Here is a 12,126-nt window from a genome sequence, read left to right as displayed (position 1 = left end):
CAACACTGTCTTGATGTATTTCATTATTCATCAAGGAAATATGTTTTTCCTTTATCTGTCTTACTAAGTGATGGGAAGATTTTAATTTCTTCTACAAAGGTGTAATATATACTGTTATAAAAACAGAAAGACAGGGCTCTGATATCTGAAATATTTCATATAAAAGGCTCATTATCATCATCACAGACAGGAGATGTGAGAGTACTGCCATAAGAACAGGAAGAAACTCAGCACATGTGGATGCTGAATGGCGGGAGACATGTGAGCACTGAGATTGGAGACAGTCCACCTCCAGAGACGGCAGCAAAGGCATTGGGACTGGGCTTTGTGATGAGAACAAAACGATCAAAGAGGGCTTCTTCAGGGAGCACTTCTGTGAACCACAAAGTTTCTTGCCCCTCTCCAATAGCAACAGAAAGATTGCTCCGAGTTAATACATAGCTTTAAGGTAGTATTACTAACAGAGCTAATGCTGACTAACTTGAAACTAGATGTTTGATGACTGTTCATCTCTGTGTAACTACCATGACAGTATGGACTGTGGTCTAAAATGTGACTTGTAAGTGAGCTGATAGGAACTCAGAAGAAATGTTGTTGTTGTAACTATTCAATCCACACCACAAAATGTATAAAATCTAGAATGTACCTGAAGTAGAGTACGTGATTTGGGACAGTATTTCTATTAGAAAACTGTACCTTGAAGACCACATCAGGAACTAGTTTCACATTTTCTCTAACTTTAAAGCTTTTCTTGATAGTGACCACTGAGATGCCCATTCATTTTTTTTTTTAACTTTTTTTGAGACAGGATCTCCCTCTGTTACCCAGGCTGGAGTGCAGTGACATGATCTCAGCTCACTGCAGCCTCAACCCCTTGGGGGTCAGGTGATCCTCCCACCTCAGCCTCCCGAGTAGCTGGGACTACAGGTACATACCATCATGCCTGGCTAATTTTATTTTGTAGTTTTGTAGAGACAGTTTCACCATGTTGCCTAGGCTGGTCTCAAACTCCTGGACTCAAGCAATCTGCCTGCAGTGGCTTCCCAAAATGCCGGGATTACAGGTGTGAGCCACCGTGCCCAGCCGGGGTGCCAATTTATTACACAAAGACATCATCGATATATTTTAAAATGGAAATTCTGAATCAGTAGCATTGGGGTAGTGCCTAAAACTCTGCATTTCTAAAAAGTCCCCAGGTGACGCCAATGCTGTTGGTCTGTAGTCCACACTGACTATGAGACTACCAGAATGTGCATTTCCCATGTGCCCTTCCCTTGACAAAATGCACTTCAATCCTCTTCTTCCTAGTTCCATGAAGAGTGCCATCTTCTCTTCAAAATCTTTCTCAATTCTCCAGATCATTATGACCTTTACTGAATCCCAATAACATTCCAATAGCACTTTAGATTACCTCCTTGGTGTAATTCTTATTTGTTGTATATATTTGTCTTTGACAACTACGAACTCCAGAAGTATAAGTTTCTTACAACTTCTATGTTTTCTCAGCACTGAGCAAAATGCTTTGTATTGTCGTGGATAATTATTGGTTCCTCCTCCCAGCTCACAAGCCCCCTTACACAGAAATTTCCCTCTCCTCCATCCAAGATCTGTATAAGTGGACTGTTAGCAGTTACGTCCCAACGTGTGTCCCCACAACAAACCATCAATTAGCTAGAGTTCAGACTTTGTTCTCTGGCATTTAAAATGTGACTGCCAAGAACAACTCAGTCTCTTTATGGGGCCTGTATGTAAATGAAAAAATGATTAAAGACCATGTTTTCTGTGTGTGGGCGAGAAAAAAAGAAGACGCTGGCTTGTATCAGGGGAAGAATGAAGCCACCCCAGAGAAAGCATAAAGATGAAAGCTCCAGAGAAGATATCAGGAAATTGCCACAGCCTTTCAGTTCTAGATGACCGTTCTTAGTGTGTACCTTTACTGTTAGCCTTGGCTCTATAATACATCAGAAATGCTCTTCTGTCTTTCCTTGAGAATTTCCAGGGGCTATAGTTTCTTACAATCTATCTAGTCTAAATAAGATTTGTACATACATCACTGTGATGATGCCTTCTGATTAAATCTTAAATATACTAGTCTATATGCTATCTCAGCAAATGGTGAAATGAAGACTGGGGATCATGTTCTGTAATACATTACCCTAAACCGATGACATTCCTCAAATTGAAGTCTTTGAAGTACCTGCATCAAAGTCAGCTGAAGAGCTCTTTTAAAATGCAGATTCGTGGATACCACAGCTGACCTATTAAACTAGCATTTCTGGGGTTGGAACCAGGAATTTCAATTTTATTGTGTCTCTGCCAGGTTTTCGTATCAGGATGATGCTGGCCTCATAAAATGAGTTAGGGAGGAGTCCCTCTTTTTCTACTGTTTGTAATAGTTTTAGAAGGAATGGTACCAGTTCCTCTTTGTACCTCTGGTAGAATTTGGCTGTAAATCCATCTGGTCCTGGGCTTTTTTTGATTGGTAGGCTATTAATTACTGCCTCAATTTCAGAACTTGTTATTGGTCTATTCAGGGATTTGACTTCTTCCTTGGAATTTCAATTTTAAATAGGCAACCAAATGATCTGTAGGCGACAGCCCAAGATTTTGTTTGGCAAGACCTACACATATTATTCTGATTTAAAGATTCACCAGCCTAATAAATGGACTTTAACAGCCACACCAACTTTAAGGAGGACTTTATTCCCTGCATTCCAGATACCATTCTCAAATTGAGATTACTTAAATTCCAGTAGGACTTTTTAGTTTCATCTCAGAAAATGGACATCTAAAGTGTTTATAAAGACCTGCAGAGATGGGGTTACACTAATTTCTCAGGTCCATTCTTCTAGCTTTCACTAAATACAGTATTGGAGTTCAAGGCCTTTATAGTACAGGAAGTGTCTCATAGGATCTAATAATACTGTGCTACAATCTAACCTACTTCCTCCTATTCTGACCTCAGGATCAGTGCAAACAGCTCTCATGCCTTTAACCTGTTTTAGTCTTAGAATCACAGTAAAAAATTTAGCTTCATGTATGTTACAAGTTCTAAGTAAACATTTACTCACAGTGATTATGCTAAAATAATCAGGTGTTTGAAAGCAATGTGAGTTTTCTTTCCTCTATTTTCTTTGCTGAAAGCCAGTAAAAATCTATTCAAGTTTATGTAGAATAAACAATTTTTCCCCACAAAGTGTTGCTCTAAGCCTAAATTTTTATGTTGAGGTCTTAATGCTATTATCACTGTTGAATACAACACTTAAACATCTCCTTCATGCTTGTTAAGGCACAGTAGAGTCAATTCATGCCCAGGGAGCTTTAATCACAGATTATCATCATGAACATCAGTGAAGAGTCTATGTGGGCTATCATGTCCAAGGCTAAGCCTACTGGGGAAGCTGTGCATAGCAGCATTGCCAGCATGCAGTTCATAACTATTTTCAAGGAGCACTTCTGATCTAATGGCTAAATGAGGATCATTAAAGTATCTTTACATGTAGCATTTCTTGAAAATTCCATATTTAAAGGAGGCCAGTTATTATATGCAATGGATGCAACTGAGATTGCTTGAGTGATGCTTTTATAGCCATGTGCTGCATAATGACATTTCAGTCCACAACAAACCACAAATAAGAGATTGATCCATAAAACTATAATAGATCTGAAGAAATTCCCATCACCTAGGGATGTGGTAGCTGTCGTAACGTCCCAGCATGGTGCATTACTCATGTGGTTGTAGAGATGTTGGTGTAATTCAACTTACTCTGCTACCACTCAAGCACATACAATTATGTACAGTACATAATATTTAATAAAAAGTGAATATGTTACTAGTTTATGTGTTTACTAAAGTACGCATTTCATTGTTATTTTAAAGTGCACTCCTTTTATTTATTTAAAAAAAGAGAACTTTAAAACAGCCCTAGGTAGGTCCTTCAAGAGGTATCCAGAAGAAGGGATTATCATTATAGGAGATGACAGCTCCATGCTGTCACCCTGAAGATGTTCCAGTGGACAAAATGTGAAGGCAGAAGACAGTGATACTGATGATTCTGACTCTGTGTAGGCCTAGATTAATGCATGTCTTTGCATCTTAGTTTTTAACCAAAAATTTTAAAAAGTTAAAATAATTTAAATAGAAAAACGCTTACAAAATAAGGATAAAAGAAAAAATGTTTTTGTATAGCTGTATGATGTGTTTGTGTTTTAAGCTAAGTGATGTCAAAAAGTTTAAAAATTTTATAAAGTAGTTACAGTAAGCTAAGGTTAATCTACTATTGAAATAAAGTTTTAAAATAAATTTGTTGTAGCCTAAGTTTATAGTGTTTATAAAGTCTACAGTAGTATACAGTAATGTCCTAGGCCTCTACATTCACTCACTACTCTCACTGACAGCCACAGCAACTACCAGTCTTGCAAGCGCCATTCATGCTAAGTGTCCTACATAGGGGTACCATTTAATTTTTTTGTTGTTTGTTTCACTCTTGTCGCCCAGGCTGGAGTGCAATGGTGTGATCTTAGATCACTGCAACCTCCACCTCCGGGTTCAAGCGATTTTCCTGTCTCAGCCTCCCGAGTGGCTGGGATTACAGGCACCTGCCACCAGGCCTGGCTAATTTTGTATTTTTAGTAGAGACGGGGTTTCACCGTGTTGCCCAGGCTGGTCCTGAACTCCTGAACTCAGGTGATCCACCTGCCTCGGACTCCAAAATGCTGGGATTACATGTGTGAGTCACCGTGCCTGGCCTAAAACTCTTTGTACAGTATTTTTACCTTACCTTTTCTTTGTTTAAACACACAAACAGTTACCGTTGGGTATAGCAACCTGCTGTACAGGATTGTAGCCTAGGAGCAGTGGGCTAGACCACATAGCTTAAGTGTATAATAGACTATACTATCTAGTTTGCTATACTCCATGAAGTTTGCACAATGACAAAAATCACCTAAGAACACATTTCTCTGAAAGCATTCCTGTCATCAAGTGATGCATGACTATATTATTGCCTGTGGTTTAAAGTTATATTGGTGGAGAGTGAATTAATGGCTTATTCACAGGTCGAGTTATTGTATTTCCATAATTTGTGACCCATTATGTAACCCATAATCAAAAATAAATAATTAAAGCAGGTCCGTGAAAAAATATCACATGGCAAAATAATAAGAATCACATAACAATAAAAAGTAGGTCGGAGTGATGAAGGATTTCTGGTTCATAAACATTGACATAACTAAGGGTTTTTTATGTTGCCCCAGGTGCTATTTATGATTTGCCTTATTTTCTCTTCTAAAACTCACTCTGGAGCCTTAAGCCCTAAATCAGAAACTCTAGAAGGTGTTTTAAAGGATACTGCATATTTTTAAAAGAGCTATTCTGATCAACAGGAAGAGCACGAAAGAAATAAGCTGCTGACCATTTGAGAAAAGAAGATAACGTGCGTTCCAGTGTGAATTTTCCCAACATTGAAAATGTTCTCCTGAATGCTTGGTGCAGAATAAAGGAAAATGTAACTTAATCAAAAGGTGAGGAAACAAACAAAATTTTTGTGTACTATCAAATATACGACAAAGATGCTGGAGTATGCAAATTGAATAAAAGGCGGTCTGGCTCTTGAGGGTGGAGGTGAATGAGACTACAGATATGTTTTGGTTTTCCAGCACAGTAACTTAAAATAATGAACATTTGAATATTTGAAGATTATGGGAAGGCCATGAGGATATTTAGACTGCCACAGGCCTCACTGCTCCATGTTCTCTTATATGGAGCGTCTTCTTATTTTTGTGACCCCTCTAAGCCACTTGAGGTTGGGGGTCCTCTTAGAGTGTTTTGCTACAGAATATGATAGGGTAGAATGTTAGAGCTGGTAGGTCCAGTGCAACTGCCCCAATTAAGGCTGATACAACAGATACCAAGAGGTAACAGGAATGTGTTAACAACTCCCAGTAAGTAAATCAGTAGAAACCCCTGATGGTGAAATTTGGGCTGCCCAGGTACCCAATAACCTTTTATTATTTGGTACAACTACAAGATTTTAGCTGTACATTTTAATATTATGTTAAAACTGGTCTAGGAAAAATAATTATGGTCTGGTTATCAACAATTCATTAATTGGCTTCATTAAGGGTCCTTGTTGCTGGAGAATACCAGAAATATCCAGTTTCATAAATTTTTGCTTGATATATACCACAATATCCAAATACACACCCACATACATGTGCATTCACACAGGCTTTTAATTTACCTTCATCGATAATTCACATAGACTTTTAAAGGATTCCGGAATTTTAAGATAGCATTCAGTGCACCATTCCTTCAAAAACAAGCAACTCTCTGAAAATATATTTCTATGTTAATATTAGCTCTAACTAATTGAAGGCTAAGGTAATATATACGTACTCAATAATTACAGAGTTTTCATGGCTTATGAAACCAAGAGTCTTGAGAAATGTACTTAATCTCTGTAATCTTTCTTTTTTAGATGAGGATTCTTATCACAAATCAGTGTATTTGGCACCTATTTGGTATGCTGGAAACCTTATCAATTTAGTATATTCTAGGAACTGAAAAACCAGAAGACAAATACTGCATGATCTCATTTATATGTGAAATCTAAAGAAGTCAAACTCATAGGAGTAGATAGTAGAACGGTGATTACCAACCAATGGCTGGAGAAAGGGGAGATGTTGATCAGATTTAGCTAGACAGCAGGAATAAGCTTTAGTGATCTATTACACAGAATGGTGACTATAATTAATAATAATCCATATATATAAATATATACAATTATTGCCAATTAAAAATAAAATAAAAGTTAGAAAATTCATAATCTCAGCAAGTAATAATGAACAAATGTAAAATTAACACTTTAAAATTGTAATTACTATATTGCTTGTGCAGACACTTTTAAGTTGGCAATTCGTTATACATTTTTATATCATATTTGAGTCATATTTAAAGGGAAAAGCACTGATGAGGTTAATTTTCAAGAATATGGTCAAAAAAAGAGAAGAGCAACTCTTAAAATCACTATAAAGAATAAACACAGTGAATTACCTCATATTCCTGGGAAAACTTCAAGTTGTCATTTGCTTTCAATCTTTCAATGTGGTCCGCAAGTTCCAAGATGGGTATTGGAGGATGGCTAGCCATACCTATTGAAAAAAGGAAAGAAGAAAAACATTTGAAAACAAATGAAAATGATGCTAGCCATTCCAAAATATAGAGAATACTATAGTTAGAAATGGCCTGAAAATATGTGAGTAGTAAAGATGTTTTAGGTGAGGAAGCAGGCAAATAGTTTGGTTACTCAAAGCAGGACATGCTCTGGGAAGATGAATTTTGTAGCCAAATGAAAAGTCACCAAGCAAAATCTCCAAACTAACACTCCTAGTGTAAAAGAAAGCGTTATTGTGCTATGAATCAATGAGGTTAGCTAGCGGAGGAAACTGACAGTCAGGCTTGATGTCAACTTCTGCTTTGAGTAATGACTTTTATGCCATTTCAAACTCCTTCTCCTGCACTGTGTGAAATGGAAATTGTGTGGAATTAAATGGTGTAAAGTGAACTAAGAAAACAGACACTGAGAAAGGCCTAAAAGGGAAAGAGTAGTAGCTTGATAGTAAACATAAAATGACTTATGCATAATCAAGGAAAACTAACTTGAAGAATGAAGGTTACCAGGGTAACCGGAATCATCTGAACCTGCAAAGGAAATGATGGTGTAAATAAAATAAAATAGAACAAATTCTTTAAAAAAAATGAAATGGAAAGCCTGATATATTTTTTCAAAGGACTAATCAAAATGCTGCAAGTTTTTGCAGGATTCACTATACATTGTGGCTAGTACAATGTGACTACTACATTAAGATCGCTAATATTTCACAAACCTGTAGGTGACTGACATTCACATGCAAACATAGACACAAAGAATGACGTGCACCACGGCTCATTGACGATAATCACTGAAGGCACAATCAGACACCAAACTGAGCTTCAAAAATGTTTCCACTAGTAGCAGATTGTAGAGGTTGGGGTTGCAGCCTTCTTCTGGACATTTATAAATGGCCACACTAACAACTCTGTGATATTTTGCCCCAGGTCCCCATTATTCAACCCCCAGCAAACCTACAATCTACTTTAGGTGTAAACATCTTTGTCCACTAATGAGAAATGAATTCAGGAAAGTGATCAAATGATGAAAAGACAGGAGGGAAAGAGGGTGAAGAAAGAAGGAAAGCAGAGACGGGGGCTGACACATTCTAGTTCATTCAGCCAGTGGAAGATATATTAATTTCATAGATTCCATGAAAAATAATCCACTATTAATTTTGGTGACTCCTGTGTCTTTCTGATGTTTTCTCACTTTTCATATGATTTGTCTTTTTTTTTTTCCTATTAATTTTACAGAAGTATCATGAAAGAGCATTGCTGACTCTTATCTCACAGACACAAATTCCAGCTGGCTAGAAAAACCTGAACTAGCATGTCCCCAGAGAAGCCACTGAAGCAGAAAAAGAATGAGGGAGGAGCTCAAACTGGAAGCCATGTGTTGACATTCTGCTGTCACTGTGGCTCTCTGGAGGGAGGCTACAGAATGATGGCCATAGAGTCAACATGACATGTGACTACTTTAAGAGCATTTTAGGAATTATACCATTGTTAAAAGTCACCCAGTAAGTTCCTTTATCTCAAATGCCAAATTGTCAATGGTTCTGTAAGTTAAGTAAAAGCTACCCCGCTCTTTGAAGACTACCACTTTAGCAAGTGTTGTGAATTCTGGTGGTTTAGTTTTTATGGCTATGAAGGTCTGCTTCCAGTCAGCTAAAATTTTAGTGGAGAGCCAATAAAACTGAATTGCTTGCAAGTAGAAATTCTTTGTTGGTGATATAATAATGCCTTTGGAACAAAATTTTGGAACCCTTTCTGAAACTTTTCAGTATTAATGGTAGAACTGAAATAATTTACATTCTGTGGAGGAAGTGAGAGGGTGACAGTGATCTGATAATTACATTATCTTATCCAGATGAGGCACCCCCAATGAAAAGAATGGAAATGCAAAGGCATAGGTGACTTTAGGCTTATCTGGAAATGGAAATGGACTGATATGGACATCATTACAGTACTTTAACAGAGAAAATAATAGAGACAAAGATGTTTAGACCTTTTCGAGCGAATCGTGGGAGAGAGTTATTATCATATATGGACTGAGTGGTGGTTTGGCTAGAGAGGGAGGACACAGAGCCAATCAGGGAGGCGTAGGGGACTGAATTACTGCTCAAAGCTGCAAAAAGTAAAGCCAGTTGGAGATGGGAAAAGTATTAGTATTACAGCAGTAGAAGACCATAATAATAACCAAAGATGTGATCAACATATTTACTTGAGGCATGCACTGGCACATGATCTGGAATTATTATATTGGAAGCTTATTAAAGAAAAATTCAAGCAGACCTACATTGGCTCATTATATTCCACATCAGAATATATATACGTATATCTATTACATGCAAGATATCATAGCATTAAAGAATCGCTACATAAAACTTATCATTGGATACCATATTGCACTCAATTTCTAAGTAAAAATGGCAGATGGATGTTTCACAGAAAAGGGAGGAGAATTTGTGTGAATCCAATGGTACGGGAGAAAGAATCCTGGCTTAGCATACTGGACTTGGGTTCTACTTCTGGTTTTGTCATCTACTAATAGGGACAAGTCACCATTTGTGAAGTGCCTTTGATTTCTTTAACTGTTAAAATCAGAGTATAGAACTAGATAAATTCAAGAGCCATTCTCTTCTTCATAACTTTCATTCTTCCCACACACAGATAGAACTTCTGAACAGAGAAGGGTCTATTGGACATGGTGCAAATGTAAGGGTTCTAAAAGTTATTGTACCTCTTCTTTGAGGGGGGGTGGAGAGTACTTAATTTTTACAAAATAGAAAAGTAGTATGCAGTTGAATTGTTTATTTTTTCAACTATTTAAGTTTGCTGCTATTTTCTCTCATTAGTCAAAGTGTATACACAGTCTATTATGATGTTATATCATATATCAGAAAAGACTGAATGTCAGCATAAAAATAATCCTCCAGAGTAAAACTCCTCTAAGTTGAAACTGTTTAGCTCATATCAGAAAACAATGACCAAGGATCTACTTCAAAATATTGTTACAAAATTCTGCAGAAACATCTCCACTGCCCAATATTGAAAGAAAGTTATATGATATAAACAAGTATGTTAGATTTTAAATGAAAAGATAGACACTAAGAAAACTATGAAGTTGACCTCACTGTGGTATCCTTTCAATGTTTTGTCTGGCAACATGACCGCTGCTCACAGTCTATAAACCAAAGTCTTTACTACATCAGAGTTTTCACATTTAAATTACTTGATGTGCTTTAAATTTTTTTTTTTTTTTTTTTTTTTTTTTGCAGGCTGTACACCAGACCAATTCAGGTCTCTGGATGTGGAAGCTATATATTGATATTTTTAAAGTTCCCCAGCGCTGGCTCTTAGTCCTATGTGATTCATGAGGCGGGGCCTATAACTCCATTTATTCCTTTTTTTTCCATTTAGAAGTCATATCAGGATTTAAGAGAATGAGAAGAGCTTTCTCTTGGTGATATTCTTGAATCCCCTCTAACATCCCATTAGCAAGCTTTGGTACTTCAGCTATTATTAGCAGCCAAGAACTTGAAGGAGAGCTAACAAATACGGAGGGCTTGCCAGTGTCATGATCTCATCAGTTCAAAGCTACAAATGTACAACAGAAGTGCTTTTTTTTTTTTTTTTAAATTTTTTGAGATGGAGTCTCACTCTGTTGCCCAGTTGCCCAGGCTGGAGTGTAGTGGTGCAACCTCAGCTCACTGCAAGCTCCACTTCCCGGGTTCAAGCGGTTCTCCTGCTTCAGCCTCCTGAGTAGCTGGGATTACAGGGACGTACCACCACACCCGGCTAATATTTATATTTTTAGTAGAGACGGGGTTTCACCATGTTGGTCAGGCTGGTCTCAAACTCCTGACCTCGTGATCCACCTGCCTTGGCCTTCCAAAGTGCTAGAATTACAGGCATGAGCCACTGTCCCCAGCCCATAAATGCATTTTAAAGGCACGCATCAAATCTGGTAAGACTTTTCATTTTGAAGCTATGATCTCCACAGTATAGTGTCAACGTGAAAAATGACAGATGCAGTCACTGAAATCTGCCTTAGGTTGGAGGAAAAAACAGGATGGCTCCCTTTAATAGGGTACATATTTGTAAGACTAATGTCATGGTGACTTCCTTATAAGAAGTAAACTTGGGCCGGGCGCGGTGGCTCAAGCCTGTAATCCCAGCACTTTGGGAGGCCGAGACGGGCGGATCACGAGGTCAGGAGATCGAGACCATCCTGGCGAACACCGTGAAACCCCGTCTCTACTAAAACATACAAAAAAAAAAAAAAACTAGCCGGGTGAGGTGGCGGGCGCCTGTAGTCCCAGCTACTCGGGAGGCTGAGGCAGGAGAATGGCGTAAACCTGGGAGGCAGAGCTTGCAGTGAGCTGAGATCCGGCCACTGCACTCCAGCCCGGGCTACCGAGCGAGACTCCGTCTCAAAAAAAAAAAAAAAAAAAAGTAAACTTTAAAATCATGGCATCTTAACCTGAGAGGCACCTTAGAGACGACTTAGTCCAGCACTTTCATTTTATACAAGAGGACTCAAATCCAGAAAAGTTAGATGATTTCTCTACATAAGCCCAGACAGTAAATAACATCTCAACATGCAGCTTGGGCATCTTTCTACTGTAGTATTTCTAGAATGGCATTTGCGATCTTCTAAATAAAGTGGGGGGCAAAGTCTCCATGGATGAAAGGGGCTAGACTGGTAAGATAAATGACTGAAGGTGGCTAAGTATTATACAGTCAACATTTTCACACACACACACAAAATGCAGTAATTCCCATTTCCTCACAATGAGCAGGTTTCCAGGGCTGGCTTTTGTTTCTCTACTTTGAACAGAGACTCCAGAAAAAACAATAATTCTTTACTATGTGAAAAATAGCCATAAGCGTGACATAAATGGCAACTAACGCTCAGTCTCAATGTCACTCATCTTTAGGGCTAGTGTACATGTGGGGGGCTTCTGAAA

At 38.0% G+C, this 12,126-nt stretch overlaps 1 protein-coding gene across 1 annotated transcript in view; it reads right to left on the bottom strand.

Annotated features, from left to right (window-relative positions):
• The window catches only part of PTPRD (protein tyrosine phosphatase, receptor type D), a 550,091-nt gene that overhangs the window by 115,487 nt on the left and 422,478 nt on the right, over positions 1 to 12,126 (bottom strand). Inside the window, exons 25-26 of the mRNA XM_025359514.1 lie at positions 7,661 to 7,702; positions 7,055 to 7,152 (exon numbers count right to left, since the gene is read on the bottom strand). Of these exons, the coding sequence (XP_025215299.1) occupies positions 7,055 to 7,152; positions 7,661 to 7,702 (140 nt within the window). The remainder of the gene's footprint in view (positions 1 to 7,054; positions 7,153 to 7,660; positions 7,703 to 12,126) is intronic.

This window comes from Theropithecus gelada, chromosome 15 (genome assembly GCF_003255815.1).
Source record: "Theropithecus gelada isolate Dixy chromosome 15, Tgel_1.0, whole genome shotgun sequence".
Lineage (NCBI taxonomy): Eukaryota > Metazoa > Chordata > Mammalia > Primates > Cercopithecidae > Theropithecus > Theropithecus gelada.
Note: the sequence above shows the minus strand (reverse complement) of the source record. Positions and strands in the feature narration are given on the sequence as shown.